The 23,230-nt window shown below is 44.8% G+C and overlaps 1 protein-coding gene across 1 annotated transcript in view; it reads left to right on the forward strand.

Annotated features, from left to right (window-relative positions):
- Window positions 1-9,306, forward strand: part of GALNT8 (polypeptide N-acetylgalactosaminyltransferase 8) — a 35,499-nt gene extending 26,193 nt beyond the window's left edge. Inside the window, exons 7-10 of the mRNA XM_073329461.1 lie at window positions 229-366; window positions 4,411-4,506; window positions 5,767-5,934; window positions 7,929-9,306. Coding sequence (XP_073185562.1) covers window positions 229-366; window positions 4,411-4,506; window positions 5,767-5,934; window positions 7,929-8,087 — 561 coding nt within the window. The 3' untranslated portion in view covers window positions 8,088-9,306. The remainder of the gene's footprint in view (window positions 1-228; window positions 367-4,410; window positions 4,507-5,766; window positions 5,935-7,928) is intronic.
- The last annotated feature ends 13,924 nt before the right edge of the window (window positions 9,307-23,230 follow it).

Raw genomic sequence — 23,230 nt, forward strand, 5'->3', positions numbered from 1 at the left:
CCATAGAGCCTTCCAGGCAAAACACAATCTGAATTTCTAATGTGAAAGTCATCAGGGATTTTTTAAAAGCAGATTTTAGATATTCTTTATATATTATGAAGAAGCAACAAAAAGGGGGTGGGGGCACAAGTCCATTTTCCCTCCTCTCTTCCCCCCTCCCTCTTGCAGGTCACTTTTAAAATTGTCTGAAAAAATGTGTTTTTTTGTTTTTTTGGGGGTTTTTTTTAGAATCCTGGAATAGACTATGGAGATGTTTCTTCCAGAAAGGAGCTAAGAAAGAAACTGAACTGTAAAAGCTTTGACTGGTACATAAAGAATGTTTATCCTAATTTAATACCTTTGACCACCATTGTTGGCTACGGAACAGTAAGTACTGTGCATGTCTACTGAATAGATGCAACAGTTAGATATCTGCAGTATTATGAAGGTTGTTGAAGGCAATTTCTTCTGTGTTCCTGATCAGTCTAGCCCGGGTTGCTCTTGTAAATTGGTCATATTCAGGTATGTTTTACTAGAGGTTTTAGAGACATTTAAAATGAGTGTCGTCTTTCTGTAAAACTTTCTGTATCTATTGCATATCTAAACTGTGCCCATTGCATGTCTACAAGCATACGCATTACATAGCGTAGGAAAATATTTAGAAGGACACATTTTTGTGCCACATAAGAATGCTCATAGAGCAGGGAACAACAATGGATGAAATCTCTCCCTATAATTGTCTGCAAGGTTCAGTAGAATATTATGCAGACGCATCACAGAAATTAAAAGTTCAACAAAGTAATCATTGCTTGCTGTACAGCTATAAATCAAGGGAGGACAGTATCTTCTAGTCACTCATTTCAGAGTTGTTAAGTTGCTGTTTTAATTTGGACTGGAACAATAATCATAAACGTCATGATAGAGGGGAAAACTATAGCTACAGAAGAGTAAAATATACAGACTGCGAAAGAAACAATCGTCAATTTAAAAACAATGGACCACATTTCCAGACCTCCTCTGGCTGAACTGGGCATACGCAGACTGTGCCATATCCAAACTCAAATGTGCAGGTTTTGCCAAGGGCAAACTTAAATGCATGCAAATCTTTGTTTTGTGCACAATGAAACTGAACACAATTGTTTTTAAAAATTCAATCAAATTATTTTTTTTTCATCAAAAAGACATTTACAAAAAGTTTCAATGGAAAAAAATCAGCCTTTTCTATTGGTGATGCATATAGTGATGTGGTTTATATGGGACTGCTCTATGATTATACTGTGTCAGCGAACAATTGTGTTATAGCAGGGTTCTCTGAGGAGTTGTCTACACTGTAGAGCCTTTGCCAGAACCCCTAATGGAGATGCCCCATAAGTTAATTGAATGAGTTCTTCTGCCAGTGTACGTAAAACACTGTTAGAGAAGAAATGAGCAGGTTGAGTATGGGCTTCTTTATTGCGATACTTGTTCCCCTTGACCCAATTGTCGAGTAAGCACTGGAAAAATTACAACACACTCTTTTTATCTAAGTTAGTATGTAAATTCCTACATTTACTACAACGCCCCCACATCTTGAGTAGTATGAACGCCCATACAATGAATAGTAATAACTCTATACTGAATATAATTATCCCCGTCCCCGATTACTGTTTACAGCATTTGTATTCTACAAATCACTTTTACTTTGAAAATACATTTCTTTACAATAATTGCAGCCACAAATTCACGTACAATCAGGCAGGCAGTTCAGTAGCCAGTTGGAAGGCATTCATTCCTCGAAGGGCCTGGGCTTCTAAGACCCGCGTTCAATGTTGCTCGACCCGGAGTTGCCCATACACCTGCATTAAATAGTCCCAGTTCATCCAGGTGGGTTCTGGTACCACCATAGTCCAATTAGTGGGTATCTTTGGGCGTCTGGTTACATTAAGCTGTCGCACGGCTGGTATATGAATCTGATAAGTGTAATTTCCCAGCTGCAAGGAAAAGTTTCCTGGTCCAAATACCACCCTCTCCACACTCCTTCCACCCTCCAGAACCTGGCCATTAAGCATGGCTGATCCCTCCTAGCAAATTTTATTTCCCTTTTCCACCCAAAGCTGAGTGGGCATGGGTTCTATACACTGTAAGGGGGGTGGTTTCTGTGGCCATCCTTCCCATGTATTTCCCTGTCCCACCTGCACTAAGCCTATGCGTGGATAGTACACCTCGGACCCCATTAGAAACTGTGTGTCATTATTTTCCATTAGCACCTGCCATATGGGTTCTTGGGACCATTTCCATTTGCATCCAGCCCCAAACCCTAGCTGTAAAAGGGTGGGCGAGGTCTATTTTCCTCCAGCCACTCCCCTGACAGTAAGGGTACACTGACCCAGTGTACAGTCCCCCAAGGCTGTCTGCCAGGTGGCTCTAAAGGGTCAATACACCTTTAATTGATTTGCTGCATTGGTTCCCTCCAACCCAGATGGCCATGAAGCCCGGCGGGCATCTTGCAAGAGATTTACAAGATGATTGGTGAGGGTTTGTTGAACCTGGCCACATGCTTCTCCCCACAAAATAGTTTTCACACTGTTTACCAGTTCACTCATAAGGGATTCTGAAATATTTTTGAGAGTTTGAATGACATTTCCCAACAGTCAGTCAGCTGAGCTAAGTGCAGACCCCTGCAATAATCCACCCTGTCCAGTGACCCCACAGCATGTTTCAGGCATTGAATTCAAGCTGCTGAGTCAGCTTCCTGCAGCGAGTTCCAGCCTTCCCATAGGTAGTTTGTAAGAGCTCACGATGTTCTTTTCTACTGAGTTTGTAATTGCCCATAGCAGCATTCTTTCACCTACTTTGGTAAACCGAGAACAGTTAGTAAATGCATTACTGAGGTACCAGTCAGTGGGGAATGGAGTAATAGATATTTGTAAATCTGATGCGTTAAGAGCCACAGGTCTTTGGATGGGGGTAGACCACCATGGGGATAGGTGTGTTACAGACAATTTGGAGGGAGGTGGAGGAGTAGGGAGGGGGAAAAGGTTCAATTAAAGTGCATTTTCCCTTGGTCCAAAAGGGGGCAGCACGACATGTCCAATAGAAAGGGGGTGCCATGCCTAAAGAATTTAGGGGAATCCAGAGAGGGGTGAGATTTTCATCCCATGTCCACGTTCCCCAGAGAGCCGAATCATTTCTCCGCAAGGTTAACGAGAGGGGAAAGGCACAGACCCTGCATAAACAATCGCCTGAGTGGTTTGTACAAAGGGACCTAAGGGACCACCCATTCCTCCCACCTTAAACGTCCACTTTGCTGAATTATTGTGGGTATATTCGGGTGCTTGTAAGAAGCCATTATTAAACCACTGGAAAAAACAATTGGTTAGGCTGCATCCATTTTGCAAGTATGCTTGGCACCACGCACTGAGGGTGTCAGGGTCAGCAGATGGTGCATTAGGGGAAAGGGAGGGGAGAGTGGATTGACATGGGGTATCCTTGGGTGCCCCATGGGCCATGGTGTGTGATAGCATGGAAGATGTAGGTTTACTGACCACTTCGGGTGCTTTGGGTAAGGCAATGCACCCTATTCCCACCTCTTTGTACCCACAGTGGTGAGGATAGGGAATGAACCCCAGGTGATATGCAGTACCACAATATGAACACCTTTCTGAACCACAAGTTCCTCCCTGCCACCAAGGAATTGTTCACCTTTGATACTAGGGCCACTGTCAGACTTGTAGTAGTACTTTGGTTCCTATTGCTTTTCAGAATTTGCTGGATGCTCCGGGGTGTAATACTTTGATTCCTGTTGCATTCCAATATCCACCGGATCAGGGGCTGGATAACGAGGCCGATCAAACCTGATGCACAGGAATGGCCATAGTCCTGAAAAACAGAATCACTTCATTCCTTTTGGCATTTGGTTAAGGCATTATAACGCTTTACCTGAGAGACATGAGCCCACCAGTGCTGACCCTCATGCTGACCCCCAGAGATGGATGAATCATGTCAGCTACCAGATAAGGACCCTTACATATCCCAACAAACACCTCCCTCTATGACATTAGCTAAGCGAAGCACTCTTTGGTCAGTATAGTTCCGTCTACACGGGGGTTTTTGCTGGCATAGCTACATTGGCCAGTGGATCTGATTTTTTCGCTCGTATAGCTAGGCGAGCAAAACTTTGTAGTGTAGACCAAGCGCCATTGTTTCTCTGATGTATAGACACTAGAAAAGCCTTTAGATTTGCTTCTCATGTTTTCTGGGATTAAGTCAACTCTGAAAAGCTGTTTTACAGTTTCTTCTTCTAAATCCATCCTATGTTCTCCCGTTACTTCAGAGCTCTGAAGCAAAACTGCAAACCAGCATAGCTCTCAGCAGAGCTTACAAAAACAGTGGTGGGAACAGGAAGATGTGGTCGTTATTCCATGCATTAATATGCCTGTTTTATCTCTGTAGATGAAAAACACTCTGAATGAGAACATCTGCATAGATCAAGGCCCTGTCCCTGGAAACACTCCAATAATGTATGGCTGTCATGCTTACTCACCACAGGTATTAAAAACAAGCTATTTAACTGCAACCAGAAATCTTTTGTTAGCCTTTGCTTTGGATTCTTAGCTAGACATTGAAATAGACTCCTGAAAATTGTTCTTCATGTGCTGTCATGCAGGGAAGACTACATTTTATTTTGTAAGTTGCATTGGCCTGCTAAACCCGGGGTTGTGAGTTCAATCCTTGAGGGGGCCATTTAGGGATCTGGGACAAAAATTGGAGATTGGTCCTGCTTTGAGCAGGGGTTGGACTAGATGACCTCCTGGGGTCCCTTCCAACCCAGATATTCTATGATTCTATGAAGTAAAATCCCAAATCAAAAATGAATGGCTGTAGTCTCATAGACTTTAAGGTCAGAAGGGACCATCATGATCATCTAGTCCGACCTCCTGCTCATTGCAGTCCAGGGCAGATTCCATCATGGTCTAAGTACATTAAGTCAGTTCCATCTTTATGGGGAGGTGACCTCACTTACCATCTCCCCTTCCCATACACATATTGACAATCATTGTTCTTGCCAGTGGTGGTTCCACCAGAGAGGCGAAGGTCTGAATGGGATGCAGACGGAACTCTCACTCTTCACTTCTTGTTCTGTCACTAGGAAGGACACTAGTGTTTATAGTTCCACTGTAATAATCTACCTGTTTTCTATGAACAGAGGAGAACAAGAGTGATGTCATAGATCTAGTGCAGGGGTGGCCAACCTGAGCCTGAGAAGGAGCCAGAATTTACCAATATACATTGCCAAAGAGCCACAGTAATACATCAGCAGCCCCCTATCGGCTTCCCTACTCCCAGGGCCTCTCATCCACCGGCAGCCTTCCTCCCTGCACCTCCTGATCTGCTGTTTCCTGGTGTGCAGGAGACTCTGGGAGGGAGGGGGAGGAGCGAGGGCATGGCAGGCTATGGGGTGGGGGCAGGAAACGGGGGAGTGGGGGCAGGGCCTGTGGCAGAGCCAGGGGTTGAGCAGTGAGAACCCCCTGGCCCATTGGAAAGTTGGCACCTGTATCTCCATCCCTGGAGTCGGTGCCTGTACAAGGAGCCGCATATTAACTTCTGAAGAGCCACATGTGGCTCTGGAGCCACAGGTTGGTGACCCCTGCTCTAGTGGGTCAAATTCATCCTAGTTTAACTTCAGTGATATCAGTGAATTTGGCCCTATGTATCCAATGTTAGTCAGTTTCACAAATGTCTGGTATCCTCCTTTGGGATTTCGTCAATGTCTTAGCTCACCTACTCCAATGTAACGTTCCCTTTCAGCACTTGTTTTATCTCAGCACTGGAGAAATGTATATAGGAGGCCTACGGTCTCGACAGAATACAGTAGATCGGTGCCTAACTGACCCTGGCACAGGGGACCTGCCATTTATAGAGCAATGTAATGAGGCTGTGAAAAAGGGACTGAACATGCATTGGGATTTTAAGCAGGTAGGTGAATTTCTATGTCCCTACATTTCAATGGCATCTTTCATCCTGAAGGAGCCTAAAATGCTTTACACACAAGAGGACAAATTTTTATATGGGGAAGTCCCAGCTGTAGGATTTGCACATGCAATTCAAGGAGCCAAGCTGATGTCACTGGGAACAGCAGGTGCTTCACACCTAATGGATCAGGACCTGGATACCTTAAACTCTGTTTTATCCTCTGCTCTCCCAACAAGACACCCAGCCTCCTTAGCAACAACACAGCAGGACGGACCCGGATTCTGACCATCACTCGCTGGGATCAGGCCATTCTCAGCCGCAGGAGCGTGGCTACTACTTGTCAGAAGAGATCAGAGTGGGCTGACATCTGTTCAGTACAAAGTGATCTGATAAAGCCTTCACCCAGGACAGACAATTTTTACAAAGGCAAAACAGCCCGACCCAGCAAAGTCATACTCCTCTGCCCCAGAAAAATATCTTTGGATTTGGGATTTGAGTTCCTTAATTTTGTGCGGTACTTAAACACCGCAGTGATAGCTGGCCTCAAATCATTAGATAGACCGACTCAAGTTCTGGGCACAGGGCCTCCCTCTGCTTTTTGGGGATCTGGTCTAAGATACTCAGATACTACTGTGATGGGGTGGTATAAAAATGTAGGCAGGGAGAGAGAGAAGAGCATGGTGAAGAGTTTGACAAGTTCTTGGCAGAGAGAATTGAGACCAGGCAGAACTCAGGCCAGCCTGGCTCTGCTCCCCAGAGTTCTCAACCAAGTATCCCCTAATTGCAATCCTCTTTCTTCCCCCCGCCATCCCCGCCGCCAGTTAGCCTGCCCCGCGGGGAAAAATGTTTTGAAACATTGTAGATCACCCACCTCAGCAATATTACTGATCTGGCATGAAGGGTGGGTTTCTGACAGATTTCTTTTGTCCTTAATCTGGCTTGTGACACGTGGCTGGAGACAATTTAAAGTAGGGAATGGATACCTTTGAAAGGTTGCCAATGCATCTTAAAAGCAAACCTATAATTCATATAAGTCATATACAAGGCTATGCTGTGACACACAAAAAACTGAGTTTTGTAGCAGGGCCCATTGAAGCTGGGTGGACCAACCCTATTTAAAAGGTAAACTATATTAAAGTGTAAAGCTTTGGGAGCATATTGATATCACTATGATTTCACCTCTTTAAATTACTCCACCCTACAGAAAACATTTCACATTCTAGTATTGACTTGTGAAAAACCAGCTGCCTTGAGTGAGTTCCCTTTGATGTTGGGGTTCTCCTTGTGCAACATGTGCATTAGTGCCAGCCTAAAGACCTATCCAGTGATTTATTTGAACTCTAAAGAAGGTAACTGTATTTGAATAGGCTTTATAGATTTCCCTGTAATTTTCCTCTGATCTTTCTTTGTCAGTACACATGAAGACTCTTCTGTTTACCAGAAAAGACTTGTTTTTGTATCTCTGATTAATTTATAGGGATCACATCTGTAAATATTGTCCAGGCTTTGAATACTTGAATAACTTTATCATTCTGCTGTGTCTCACTGGTTTGTCCTCTTCTTTGCTGACCTATAGAGCCATAGATTTTAAGACCCAGAAGGGCACCTAGATCATCTAATCTGACTTCCTGTATAGCACAGGCCACGGACCTCACCCAGCACCTGCACACTATTCCAACAAGTGAAATGAGACCAAAGTATTTTTTTCTATTACTAATTTATTGCTAACTGGCAGCCTGATGCTAACTTCACTCTAGAATAATAACTTTCCACCTGAAGCTGCACAGTTTGGTTCACTCAGTCAAACCAAGAAACTTTCTTTCCTACTTATGACCACAGTCAAGCTAGATGCAGTGACAAAAATGTATTCTGTCTGTGTGCGGAGAACACTTTCACTGACCTGATATATTACAGAAATCAAGAGAATTGTTTACTGCCTTGGCACTCAGTTCTGAAATGCAGACTGCAGCTTGTCTCATGCTTCTTTCGTTTTGCAGGGATCATCCGTGATGAACAAGAAAACTAGGAGATGCCTCGAAATTGTAAAGGACAATCCGTCGTCGCCTGACAGACTTGTAATGCAGAACTGCAGTGGACAAAAATGGAATGTTCAACACACAGTTAAGGATTGGGGTAAGAGAAGTGCTCTGAGATAGCTTATTTATCCCAACCAACAGATGACTTGGCATTTACTCTAGGAAGTGGGGAAATTGGGATCACCAGGAAAACATTTTCTTCAGAGGTTTCCAAAGAAGAGCAAGACTTCTATGTTGCTAGGACATTACATGATGGAGATTACCTCAGGTAGACTCTGTAACATTTTGGGGAGCACATAATTAGTATGGAGGAATGTATGCTCTGAATTATGGGAGGATATGGGCACATAAACAGGAGGGTGACAGACATATGTACCATAGGTAGTTAGTTATCGTTGTGTGTATTTAAGTTGGCAGTCAGTGAGGACAAACTGGAACTGAAGACTGGATGAGAGAAAATTCATCTTGTGTAGACCACTCGGGCAGGAGTTTGAAGATTCTGTGGTAGAGGGGAAACTAAGGAAATACAAACAGAGATGTTATGAAGCAGGGGTTCTCAAACTGGGCGTCACAAGGTTATTATATGGGGCGGGGGTTGCGATCTCTCAGCCTCCACCCCAAACCCCGCTTTGCAACCAACATTTATAATGTTAAATATATAAAAAAGTGTTTTTAATTTATAAGAGGGGGTCACACTCAGAGGCTTGCTATATGAAAGGGGTCACCAGTACAAAAGTTTGAGAACCCCTGTTATAAAGAATGTATTATTCAGAGGTGACCAGGACCTACAGCTCCCATTAATTTCAGTTGGAAAGCCGGGTGTTCAGTACCTCTCAAAATCAGAACCAAGGTTTTTTGTTTGTTTTTTTACAATGTGAGCCTTCTAAATAAGTGGCCTGATTTTCAAAAATGTTGAGCTCCCATTGAAACCAATAAACTACTTGCACTGGCCTCTTATTTTTGAAGATCTGGGTTGAGACCTATACATGATATCTGTACCCTGCCTTTTATATTCAGGGGCCCTTCAGTGGATGGGAAATTACCCTGATTTCAGCTTGACCTTTATACACTAATATCCAGTGATGAGCTGCCAAAATCTTAACAACGGGTTCCCTCCTTACCCCACGAGAGGGTTGTTGCCCACCCCCACCCCCCGGGACCCCTGCCCCATCCAACCCCCCCGCGTTCCTTGATGCCCCCCCCCCAGGACCCCTGCCCCATCCATCCCCCTCCCCTGTCCCCTGACTGCCCACAGAACTGGGCAGGAGGGTCTCGTGGGCCACCGTAGTGGGTGCCCACTCCACCCCTAAGAGCCAGAGGGACCTGTCGGGGGGTAAGGTGGGGAGTCCCGGAGGTGCTTATCTGGGGCAGCTCCCAGGAAGCATCCGGCAGGTCCCTCTGGCTCCTAGGGGCGGGGGAGCATAGCTGGGGGGGAGCAGGGGGAGCAGCCGCTCCCCCCCACTAATTACATCAAATGTGGCACCTTAGGTGCCGACTCTGTGGGTGCTCCGGGGCTGGAGCACCCACGGGGAAAATTTGGTGGGTGCAGAGCACCTACCGTCAGCTTCCCACCCCGCCCCCGGCCCCAGCTGACCTCCGCTCCGCCTCCGCCCCTGAACGCACTGCCCTGCTCTGCTTCTCCGCGCCGCGCCCCACCCCCCGGCTTCCTGCGAATCAGCTGTTCGGCGGGAAGCCTGGGCGGCTTCACACTCAGGCTGAGGGTGGTGAAGGTGAGCTGGGACGGGGAGCCGTTCCCCTGCGCCCCCCTCCCTGGGTTACCTGCTGAGGCGCGGGAAGCGCTCCTCGCGCCTCCCCCGCCCCAGCTCACCTCTGCTCTGCCTACCTGGGTCTAAGCAGGAAGCCGCGACCTGCTTCTCTGCCCACCCCGGCTTCCTGCATGAACAGCTGATTCGCGGGAAGCCTGGGGGGGGCAGAGAAGCAGAGCGGGGCGGCGCGTTCCAGGGAGGAGGTGGAGCGGAGGTGACCTGGGGCTGGGGGTGGGGTGAGGAGCTGCCGGTGGGTGCTCTGCTCCCACCAAATTTTCCCCTTGGGTGCTCCACGGCTGGAGCACCCATGGAGTCAGCGCCTAAGGTGCCACTTTCAACCGGTTCTAAAAGGGATTCTAAATTTAACAACCAGTTCTTGCGAACCGGTGGGAACCGGCTCCAGCTCACCACTGCTAATATCCACTCATCCAATCTGTTAGCCAGTGATGCAATGGACCAGTGACTTGGTGGCTTCTGGGAGCTTCTTGTCAAAAGCCTGCTGCCAAATTGAAGTGAAGTCTGGGGTGATTTCCTTGTCTCCAAATGAGTTACCCCCGTTCTGTGGATACTGCCAAACCATCCCTGTCAGAAAAGACTTATCCTTGGGGCTCATAAAAATACTTCTGAGAACGGAAGCAGAAAATGTTGTTAGCTTTTGGAATTGAGCAATGGATTGCTCCAGATTGTAGGTGTTTTGCAAGCATTTCTTGGAGCAGCATTTTCCTACATGGTCTTCATACCCATTTTATCTTCAGTTTTACAAGCTGAACACTACACTGTCCCATCAGTACATTTTTCAGGAATACAGAGTAAGCATTTCCAGTAAAGGACAGTTTAATAGTGGTTTGTTCGTTACATGCTGCCTGCCTCTCTCTTTGGTTATGGTGATGAGTAAATGTGTTTGTTTAAATAAATTGATTCCATGTTCCCTCACCCCTGATACACAGGGTTGATTTCAGGCAAATTGTACTTGTTGGTGAGAGTCAGATGGACAGCTCAACACTGCTTCATTTTCTGCTTTCAATTTGTTATTTGATAGGATCAGCTGTAATTACTCCTGTAATAATCACTCTTATTTTCTGTATTTGTTTGCCCCGTGCAAATGTTTGTCACTGTGAACACCTGTAAAAATTAAATTTCAATGGAAGTTAAATGTGGTGAGTTTCTTTGGCTTTCCTCCTTTCCCCCCTGTTGGTTAAATGTAATTACATTATGGTCGCTATTACCAAGTGGTTCAGCTATATTCACCTCTTGGACCAGATTCTGTGCTCCACTTAGGACTAAATCAAGAATTGCCTTTCTCCTTGGGGGTTCCAGGATGAGCTGCTCTAAGAAGCAGTCATTTAATGTGTCTAGAAATTTTATCTCTGCATCCCGTCCTGAGGTGACATGTACTCTGTCAATATGAGGATAGTTGAATTCCCCCATTATTATTGTGTTTTCTGCTTTTATAACCTCTCTAATTTCCCTGAGCATTTCACAGTCACTGTCACCATCCTGGTGAGGTGGTCAGTAGTATATGCCTAATGCTATACTCTTATTGTTCAAGCATGAAGATTCTATCAGTAGAGATTCTCTGGTACAATCTGAGTCACTTAAGATTTTTACTTTATTTGACTCTGTGCTGTCTTTCACATACAGTGCTACTCCCTCACCAGCATGACCTAATCTGTCATTCCTATATTTTTGTAGCCTGGTATTGCCACATTCCATAGATTATCCTCATTCCACCAAATTTCTATGGTGCCTAATGACTATTATAATAATATCTTCATTTAATGCCAGGCACTCTAGTTTATGCCAAGTTTGAGTTTGTACTGCATTTGCCTCCTTAGCATCCTTTGCTGGTGGTGTTAGTTTATTTAAATGATAAAGGTATGAAATGATAGTTGCACAATGGAACGATTAGATCCTTGCCCTGGAAACAAAATCATGGAACAGATCACTGATGGTGGCAGACATGTGAATGGCCAATCAGACTAGTACTTCACAGGTTCAGCAAAGCAACTCTTCTCTGAACCTGAAACCTTGTCTGTACTAAAAAAACATGGTTCCAGGACTGTAGACAGATACTGTCAAGGTTCCTTCCCTACTCTGAACTCTAGGTACAGATGTGGGGACCTGCATGCAAGACCCCCAAGCTTATTCTTACCAGCTTAGGTTAAAAATTCCTCAAGGTACAAACTTTGCCTTCTCCTTGAACCCTATGCTGCCACCACAAAGCGTATTAAACAAAGAACAGGGAAAGAGCCCACTTGGAGACATCTTCCCCCCAAAATATCCCCCCAAGCCCTACACCCCCTTCCCTGGGAAAGGCTTGATAAAAATCCTCACCAATCTGCATAGGTGAACACAGACCCAAACCCTTGGATCTTAAGAACAATGAAAAAGCAATCAGGTTCTTAAAAGAAGAATTTTAATTAAAGAAAAAGTAAAAGAATCACCTCTGTAAAATCAGGATGGTAAATACCTTACAGGGTAATCAGATTCAAAACATAGAGAATCCCTCTAGGCAAAACCGTAAGTTACAAAAAGACACAAAAACAGGAATATACATTCCATTCAGCACAGCTATTTTACCAGCCATTAAACAAAAGAAAATCTAACGCATTTCTAGCTAGATTGCTTACTAACTTTTTACAGGAGTTATGAAGAGCATTCCTGATCTGTTCCCAGGAAAAGCATCACACACACAACCAGACCCTTTGTTCCCCCCCCCCGCCCTCCAGCTTTGAAAGTATCTTGTCTCCTCATTGGTCATTTTGGTCAGGTGCCAGCAAGGTTATCTTAGCTTCTTAACCCTTTACAGGTGAAAGTGTTTTGCCTCTGGCCAGGAGGGATTTTATAGTTCTGTATACAGAAAGGTGGTTACCCTTCCCTTTATATTGATGACATGCCCCCCAAATCACAGATAGGGTGAAACACTGGCTGTGATTTATTCCTGAAGCTCTAGGAGAAAACAGAGTTAATAAGACACATGCACCTCTAAATATACTACCAAGTGTATAAAGACTAACAATATTTTCCACATCTCAAGGACGATTTTAACCAGTTGATTCGGGGAAACGTTCACGGGAGAGTGCATCAGCCACTTTGTTAGAAGCTCCTGAGGTGTGTTGTATGTCCAAATCAAAATCTTGGAGAGCTAAACTCCACCAAATAAGTTTTTTGTTATTTCCCGTGGCGGTATGAAGCCACTGTAGTGCAGCATGGTCGGTTTGCAGGTGGAAACGCCGTCCCCAAACGTATGGACGAAGCTTTTCTAGAGCATAGACAATGGCGTAACATTCTTTTTCACTGATTGACCAGTGGCTTTCCCTCTCAGACAGCTTCTTGCTGAGAAACACGACAGGATGGAATTCTTGATTCGGTCCTTCCTGCATTAAAACTGCTCCCACACCATGCTCGGATGCATCTGTGGTTACTAGGAATGGTTTGTCAAAGTCTGGGGCCCTTAGCACAGGGTCAGACATGAGTGTCGCTTTAAGCTGGTTAAAGGCCTTCTGACACTCTTCAGTCCACTGAACGGCATTTGGCTGTTTCTTTTTGGTTAGGTCTGTCAGTGGGGCAGCAATTCAGCTGTAGTGCGGAAAAAATCACCTGTAATAACCAGCCAAGCCTAAGAGGGATTGGACCTGTTTCTCTGACTTTGGGACAGGCCACTTTTGGATAGCATCCACTTTGGCCTGTAGGGGGTTGATAGTTCCTTGACCCACCTGGTGTCCAAGGTAAGTCACTTTAGGCGTATTTGACACTTCTTATCCTTAACAGTTAGTCCTGCCTCCCTTATGCGCTTGAAGACTTTTTGTAGATGTTTCAGGTGTTCTGCCCATGGATCAGAAAATATGGCCACATCGTAAAGGTAGGTGACTGCACATTCTCCTAACCTTGCTAGGAGACTATCTACAAGTCTTTGGAAGGTGGCGGGTGCATTCCGCATCCCCAAAGGGAGTACATTAAATTCATTCAGCCTGACATGTGTGGTGAAGCCTGACCTTTCCTTGGCGGATTCATCTAGCGGTACCTGCCAGTATCCCTTGGTTAAGTCCAAGGTAGAGATGAACTGGGCCCATCCCAGTTTCTCCAATAGTTCATCTGTGCGTGGCATTGGATAGTTGTCTGGGTGAGTTACAGCATTTAGCTTACGGTAATCCACGCAAAAACGTATCTCTCCATCTGGTTTGGGAACTAGAACCACTGGAGATGCCCATGCACTGCCAGAGGGGCGGATTACCCCCATCTGTAGCATATCCTGGATCTCCCATTCTATAGCAGTTTTAGCTTGAGGAGGTTGGGCTTTAATTGGGTGAGCATTACCTTTGTCAATGGAGTGGTATGCCCATTCACTCAATCCTGGGGTGGCTGAGAACGTCGGCGCATAGCTAGTGCACAGCTCCTTGATCTGCTGTCTCTGCATATCCCCAAGCGTCATGGAGAGGTTCACCTCTTCCACGCCACCATCACTTTTCCCTTTGTAGTAGACACCTTCAGGCCACTCAGCGTCATCTCCTCCCTGGGCTGTAAACTGACAAACCTTTAATTCTCTGGAATAAAGGACTTTAGAGAATTAATTAGTCTTTTGGTTGGAGGTGGGGAATGCTATGAGATAATTAACAGCTCCCAGGCGCTCTTGGACCATGAATGGCCCTTCCCATGACGCTTCCATTTTATGGGCCTGGAGCGCCTTTAAGAACATGACCTGGTCCCCTACTTTGAAGGAAAGCTCTCTGGCATGTTTATTGTACCAGGCTTTTTGCTCTTTTTGAGCACCCTGTAGGTTTTCTTTAGCAAGGGCTAAAGAGGTTTGGAGGGTGTTTTGTAGGTTGGTTACAAAGTCCAGAATGTTAGTTCCTGGAGAAGTTGTAAACCCCTCCCATTGCTGCTTCACCAACAGTAATGGCCCATTAACCTCACGGCCATATACAAGTTCAAATGGTGAAAACCCTAAACTGGGATGGGGTACAGCTCTGTAAGCAAAAAGCAACTGCTGCAACACTAGGTCCCAATCATTGGCGTGCTCATTTACGAATTTACAAATCATGGCCCCCAAAGTTCCATTAAACTTCTCCACCAGGCCATTTGTTTGATGATGGTAAGGGGTGGCAAGTCAGTGATTCACCCCATAAGCTTCCCAAAGACCTTTCAGGGTCCCTGCCAGGAACTTAGTTCCTGAATCCATAAGGATGTCGGAGGGCCAACCTACCCTGGCAAAAATGTCTATTAGTGCCTGGCACACACTTTTAGCCCTGGTGTTGCTTAGAGCTACTGCTTCTGGCCATTGGGTGGCAAAATCCATGAAAGTCATGGGTGTCTTTTTCAGAAAAGGACCCAGAATATCCACAGCTACTCGCTGAAATGGAACCTCAATGATGGGGAGTGGCTGGAGAGGGGCTTTGACCTGGTCTTGGGTTTTCCCACTCTTTGGCATACCTCACAAGACCGGGCATAGGTAGAAACGTCCTTGCCCATTCCCTCCCAGTGGAATGACCTCCCCAAATGGTCTTTGGCCCTGCTCACCCCAGCGTGGCCACTAGAATGATCATGGGCTAAGCTCAAGAGCTTGACCCGGTACTTAGTTGGAACTACCAACTGTCTCTGAGGATGCCAGTCTTCCTGGTGTCCACCAGAAAGAGTTTCCTTGTATAAAAGTCCTATTTCTACAACAAACCTGGATCGACTAGAAGAGCTGAGAGGTGATGGGTTGCTCCGTACTGCCGTCCAAGCTCTTTGGAGGCTTTCATCTGCTTCCTGTTCAGTCTGGAACTGTTCTCTTGAGGCTGGAGACATCAGTTCCTCATTGGATTGCAGACCTAGGCTTGGTCCCTCTGGAAGCAATGCAGGTGATGGGGCTGTTTCAGTTGACTGTGAACCGCTCTCTGCTGGTGCACTGTGTTGGGGTTCAGGCTCCAGCTGAGCCTCTTGTGTAGGGTTATCTGCTGCTGCTGGTGCAGGTTTGGTGGAGCCCTCTGGTGTTGGGGTTGCAAGCACTGGATTCAGTGTGGGCACTGGTTCTGGTGCTGGTTGTTCCGCCGGTTCCGGTTCTGGGACTGGCTCTGTCTGGGTCTCTGGGACTGGATCCACTACTGCTGTAGCTGACATTGGAATGGGGTCCGGTTCCATCACCTCTGACCGGTTCCTGGTAGAAGTTTCCGGAATAGAGCTAGTTGTGACAGCTTGCTTAGCCTGGCTGCAGGTGACCATTCCCACCCTCTTGGCTAGCTTCACATGATTGGCCAAGTCTTCCCCCAACAGCATGGGGATGGGATAATCATCATAGACTGCAAAAGTCCACGTTCCTGACCAGCCCTTGTACTGGACCAACAACTTGGCTGTAGGCAAATTGAAAGAGTTGGACTTGAAGGGTTGAATCGTCACTTGGATCTTTGGGTTGATTAAATTGGGGTCCACTAAGGAAGCATGGATAGCCGACATTTGTGCTCCAGTGTCCCTCCACACGGTGACCTTCTTCCCGCCCACACTCACAGTTTCCCTCTGCTCTGAGAGTATCTGGGAGTTATCTGGGCCTGCGGACCTCTGGTGTGATTCCGGTGCAATGAACTGTAATCTGTTGGGGTTCTTGGGGCAGTTGACCTTTACATGCCCTGGTTTGTTACATTTAAAACATCGTCCGGCTGACGGGTCACTGGGGTGAGGTGGGTTGCTGGAGAACGGTATGGCGGGACGATAATGTGTCTGGAGTGTTCCTTGGGGTGTAGCTGGGGCCCTGGGCTGCCCCCGGTAGTAGGGTGTGGTCTGAGGTTGTCCCTTCTGGTATCCGCTCCAATTGTGACCAGCTTTTTTCTTTTCTGCCACCTCCATCCATTTGGCTCCAATCTCCCCGACCTCGATTACAGTTTTGGGCTTCCCATTTAGGATGAATCTTTCTATTTCCTCAGGAACACCCTTTAAGAACTGCTCCATTTGCATTAGGAAGGGTAAATCTTCTAGAGATTTAACACTTGGTCCTGATATCCAGGCATCCCAATGTTTCACAGTGTGGCAGGCATGTCGGGTAAATTACACGTCTGGTTTCCAACTTAGGGCTCTGAACCGCCGACGGGAATGCTCGGGTGTTAGCTCCATTCTGACTCTCACCTTGGTTTTAAACAGTTCATTCTTGTTCATGTGTTCCTTCAGCATTTCAGCCACCACCTTGGCTAAGGGTCCACTGAGCTGCGGCCTCAGCTCTACCATGTATTGGTCTGTAGAGATCCTGTACCCAAGGCAAGCCCTTTCAAAGTTTTCTAAGAAGGCCTCGGTATCATCACCTGCCTTGTAGGTGGGGGACTTTCTGGGATGGGAAGTGGTACCTGGAGAACGATTGCTAGGGTTTGTTGGTATATTCAGCTGAGCCTTTGCCTTCTCCATCTCCAGTGCATGCTTCCTCTCTTTTTCCTTTTCCTCCTCAGCATGCTTCCTCTCTTTTTCCTTCTCCTCCAGTTCTGTTTCCCTTGCCTCCATAGCTCTCCTTTGGGCAGCCTCTTGGGTTTTTTCTGCCTCCATAGCTCTCCTGAGGGCAGCCTCTTGGGGTTTTTCTGCCTCCAGTTCTCTCCGGTGGGCAGCCTCTTTGGCTTTTGCTGCCTTGGGTTCTGTCATCTTAGCCTCTCTGTTTTTAACTAACTTTACACCCGAGAGTTAGAAAGAAAACAAAAAAACTGGCTTGTAAATTTTTGTGCTGTAATGTGATACCTATGTTCTCTGATAGCTATTCTCAGCCTACAGAAAAATCCTTTGTCTCCAGGCAAAAAGACAGAAAAACCCTCTAGTTGCTCTGAGCTAAAAAAAAGAAAAAACAACAACAAAACCTCTTCGGGTCTATAAAAAACTTGTGAATTTCTCTGCAGGAGGTTAACTACCCTGCCTTTAGGTAGAGAAAACTCCAGCTCAAAAAGAACGATTCCTTTTGTTATGCCTGCTGCTCTGGCTCCCAGGCAGAGACAGAAAAACTCTAATTGCTTTCAGCCTAAAACCTGCTTCCAAGCAACCCAAAGGAAAAAAAAAAGTCCTTTTAAAATCCTACTGTGCTTCTGCTTCAAAATGATCTGAAAAAAAAAATCTCAAAATGATCTCAAAATGATCACACCGCTCTGCCACCATGTCAAGGTTCCTTCCCCACTTTGAACTCTAGGGTACAGATATGGGGACCTGCATGAAAGACCCCCTAAGCTTAATCTTACCAGCTTAGGTTAAAAACTTCCTCAAGATACAAACTTTGCCTTATCCTTGAACCCTATGCTGCCACCACCAAGCGCGTTAAACAAAGAATAGGGAAAGAGCCCGCTTGGAGATGTCATCCCCCCAAGTCCTACACTTCCTTTCCTGGGGAAGGCTTGATAAAAATCCTCACCAATCTGCATAGGTGAACACAGACCCAAACCCTTGGATCTTAAGGACAATGAAAAAGCAATCAGGATCTTAAGAGAAGAATTTTAATTAAAGAAAAAGTAAAAAAATCACCTTTGTAAAATCAGGATGGTAAATACCTTACAGGGTAATCAGATTCAAAACATAGAGAATCCCTCTAGGCAAAACCTTAAGTTACAAAAAGACACAAAAACAGGAATATACATTCCATTCAGTACAGCTATTTTACCAGCCATTAAACAAAAGAAAATCTAATGCATTTCTAGCTAGATTGCTTACTAACTTTTTACAGGAGATCTGAAGAGCATTCCTGATCTGTTCCTAGCAAAAGCATCACACACACAGCCAGACCCTTTGTTCCCCTCCTCCGCCCTCCAGCTTTGAAAGTGTCTTGTCTCCTCATTGGTCATTTTGGTCAGGTGCCGGCGAGGTTATCTTAGCTTCTTAATCCTTTACAGGTGAAAGTGTTTTGCCTCTGGCCAGGAGGGATTTTATAGTTCTGTGTACAGAAAGGTGGTTATCCTTCCCTTTATATTTATGACCGATGCCCAGACCTTGTTCACGTAAGGAAAAGTTACTTGTTGACACCAGCTGTTCGCCATGGGGACAACTAAACTGATGCTGCATGTGGTTTAATTGCCAGCATAGCCAAAGACAAGTTGCATTCAGCATATCAGAAGCCATGTTTAAAATCTGGTTGAACCCTAGTTGCTGAATGCTGTTTGGAATTGGCTACAGTTACCCTGGTCAGTTGCATCCCCTTGTCAGCAACAGATAATTTTCCGAGGGTACACAAAGCTTGTGGATCTGCTTATATGCCTGGAATCATGTTTGTATAGCACCATGTTTCAACACTCATCTCACCTGTCACAGGGTGACTGCCCCCTTTAAGGAGAAATGGTCCCAGCTATACCTGTGCCATAATTAACTGCCTTGCAGCCAGAGGGGACAGGGCTAATGAGGTCAGGTGTTAGCATGGCAGACACATGGAACTCATAATAAAAAGCCTTTTGAAATCAACGTCAGGGGGAAGCTGTGATAGGAACCAAAGGAAACAGGTTAGGCTCCTACAGGAGGCCCTGCAATAGGAAGCAGGGAAGTTCCTGGGAGGGGAGGCAGGGAGAAACCCCTGGGAGGTAGTGCTCATTTAGAAGGAGCAAAGAGCAAGTTGCAGAGCCAGGGAGTAGTAGCAAAGGCCAGGGAACTTCAGCGAGTGAAAAGTAGACTGAGAGAGGGGCTCCAGGGGAGCAGCCTGGAGTCAGCATTCTAGGAGTGAGCAGAAAAGGACAGTAAGGTAGCCAAGCATGGCAGACAAAAGGGAGTGTGAGGGTGGAGGAATCCTTGCAATGTCATGTCCTAGGTCAAGGGGATGCTCCAGTGGTGAATTGCATCCATGCCATCGCCCCAGTACAACAAATTAGATTTCAGCACATCCATACTGCAGCAGTGACCAAATATACATTTCCATGGTGCAGGGGATACATCTCAGTATTGATGCAAAAAGAATGTTAGGTTACTACTAGATTGCCTTTTAGCAGATACTTACCAGTTACTTTCATATACATGATGCTTGAACAACGTGATAGTTCACGAGCTTATGACTTTGGCGCTTATTCAATTAAACAAAATGTTCAAGAAACCTTTGCTTTGTGTCAACCAGAGATGTGCACCAAATATGTCAGAATAATCATAAAGCCATATTTATTACCTCTAAGTGTGTTCACTGACTCTGGAATGTAGCTTTACAACTTCCGTTTTGCTTTAATTTTCTTTTATACTACTTTTAAAAGATGTAAATGAATGTTAGTTATTGTGATTCATGCTTTGTATCGAGTATTTGATAGAAATCTTTAACTGCAAGTTTTAAATGTATGAAACATGGTAGGTTGTAAATCTAGGAACTATGCAATCAAAAGGAAACCAACTGATAAGAGCACCTTATCGAATTCCAGGATACATCAGGGGTCTCAAACACATGGCCCATGGAGCTTTTTCCTGCGGCCTGCCATAGGCACTGACTCCCCACCCTCTGCCTCCACCCGAGTGCGCTGCATCCCTGCTCCTCCACCTACCTCCTAGTATATCCCACCACCAAACAGCTGTTTGGCAGCACTTAGGACTTTCCAGGAGGGATGGGGGAGGAGCAGGGACATGGCGTGCACAAGGGAGGAGGCGGAGAAGAGGCGGGACCAGGGTGGGGATTTGGGAAAGGGGTTGGAATAGGGGCAGAGTTGAGGTGGGGACTTTGGGGAAGGGGTTGGAATGAGGGCGGGGAAGGGGCATGGGCCTCATGGGGAAGGCGGTGGAAAGAGGCGGGGCCTCATGGAAGGGGTGGAGTGGGGGTTTTGCAGTTACCAACCAATTTTGAAGGTGGATTACTTGGCCCGACTGCCACACCCTTGTATCTAGCTGCCACCTCACATATCAGCACTATCACCTACACAACAACACAAACAGCAAGTCCAAATACAGATAGCCCCTCAGCCCAGCACACACCCCTTATTTGCCACCAACACAAATCAACCAAAATCTCCCAGCACAACACAGCCAGGCACAAATCAACACAGCTTCCCATCACAGCACACATTCATCACCACCCTCACTCATACTTACCATAAACCTGAGTGGCAAGTCCTTTGCTAGTAAGCATATATTGGGCTACTGTGACAACGCAATAAAAGTCAATAGACAAATCACTGTAAGATGCTGTACAATTTAAGGGTGTAGAAAAAAGGTATATATTATATGAGAAACAGTATGTGACTCTGTAATTAAAAGATTACATGATAACACATAGTCTCAAAGGGGCAGAGAAAAAGTTGTATGTGCAACCCTAATTTTGGCATGTGTGCTTCACTGTGCAGTCTTAACATTCTCTTGGGATATGTCTTCACTACCTGCTGGATGGGCAGGCAGCAATCAATCCAGCGGGGATCGATTTATTGCGTCTAGTCTAGATGTGATAAATCAATCCCCGAGCACTCTCCCATCGATTCCTGTACTCCAGCATCACGAGAGGAGCAGGCAGAGTCGATGGGGGAATAGCAGCAGTCGACTCACCGCAGTGGAGACACCACGGTAAGTCGATCTAAGTACGTCGATGTCAGCTCCATTATTCATGTAGCTGAAGTTGCGTAACTTAGATCGATCCCCTCTCCACCAGTGTAAACCAGGGTCTAGTGTAGTTTTTTGTATGGAATGTGGTACAATTTGCAAGCCACGCTGAGACTGGTTTCATCTCAGGATATCAAACCTAATATTGATGCTCTGGTTGATGCAAAACGCTGCCAGCTATGTGGCCAAAAATGAAATGACTGTCAAAATTAGCACTGACTTTTCGCATTACAGTTTTAAAAAAGTTAATACATTGACTTTTAATAGCATACTATATTACTCTTCATTTTTTTCATTTTTGACCATACTTTTATATCGTTGTATGAAAAGGTTTCAGTGATGTGGCCCTTGGGCTAGTGTACTAGTACTCATGTGGCCCTCGTAGTGATTTGAGTTTGAGATCCCTGGGGTACATCCTCCTTGTACAAGACACCATCCTGGTACAGGTGTGATCTTTATCTCAAGAGGACAAACTCTGTAAGATAGTTATAGTTTAGAAAAACTGTAAACTAATTTAAGGCTGTTCTTTATTTGGGATATTCCAAAGAGGAGTGATCTTTAGGGTGTGTTAGGAGAGCTAAAAATGGGCCTCTTTATGCCATCTCTTTGCAAGAAAAAAAGTCTCTCATTTAAATCCACAAAGAATTTTAGATACAGCCCTATTGAAACTGATCTTTTTTAGGTTTCAGAGTAGCAGCCGTGTTAGTCTGTATTCGCAAAAAGAAAAGGAGTACTTGTGGCACCTTAGAGACTAACAAATTTATTTGAGCATAAAGTGAGCTACAGCTCACTTCGCACTCTAAATTCTTCATTTATAAGTGGGAAACATTTTACAGGAGATATTGGTTACTTCTAACTCACGTTTTCTCTTAAATGTGAAAACCTTTGTTGTCTCTCAACTGCTTATAGTGGCAAAAGCTTCCTATGCGATATTTATTTGTAAATGTTTTGTATCTAAATGCAAGCATCCATGTAATAGGTTCCTGATGCCATTTTTATATGAATAGTAAGATGCTTAATGTACAATTACAGCAAGGTCATTTGATTCTATGACCAGTTACAACATAAGAAGCCATTTGAACAATAAAAACATCAATAAAATATTGATATTAATATCAAAATCAAATATATGAAATAATATCAATAATAAAAATCAAAAATATAAAAATCAATAAAATATTGATATTAATATCAAAAATCAAATAGATCAAAAATAATATCAATAAAATATTGATATTAATTAGGGAATTAAGTAAAAATCTAGCAGTGCTTAAAGAAGTTCTTGCCAAACTCAGAAAGAGAAGATGAGTCTCTCCAAGGATTGCTAAGAAGAAAATGCACTACTGTATCTGATGACTATTTAAGTTCAAACGCTAAATCACTTAAATTGCAAAAAGGCTAGTTTAAGGGTTGAAAGACTTTTGTATAGGAAATAGGAGTGTTTGGACTCATTTGAAACAGGACTTCAATATTAAACCTTGATGGAACTCAAAGGAACTCAGAAAATGAACTGAATAAAATAAAGTTAAAAATCTAATGTTAAAGACGTGTGAATTTCCCACTACACAGACAAAAGCAATCTTCTAGAAAGGCAAGTAGCCTGGATCTGAACACATGAAGAGAAGGAGCATCCCCTACTTCCCTTAGTAGTTAGTTTCAATAATCAATCACCCTCACTGTTAAAACTTTGTGCCTTATTTCTAATTTGAATTGGTCTGATTTCATTGGTTCTTCTACTTTTCTCTAGTAGTTTAGAGAGCACTTTAGTACTTGGTATTTTCCTTCTGTGAAGGTACTTATACACAGTATTCAAGTCACATCTTGATCTTCTTTTTGGTAAATTAAACAGATTGAGCTCTTTAAGTCTTTCACTGTAAGACATTTTCTCCAGACTTTGACAATAATTTCTGTGGTCCTTTTCTGCACCCTCTTCAATTTTTCAGCATCCTTTTTAAAATGCTGACACCAGAACTGGGTGTAATAGCCCAGTACTGGCCTCACCAATGCTCAATACAGAGG

Source organism: Lepidochelys kempii, chromosome 1 (assembly GCF_965140265.1).
Source record: "Lepidochelys kempii isolate rLepKem1 chromosome 1, rLepKem1.hap2, whole genome shotgun sequence".
Taxonomy (NCBI): Eukaryota; Metazoa; Chordata; order Testudines; family Cheloniidae; genus Lepidochelys; species Lepidochelys kempii.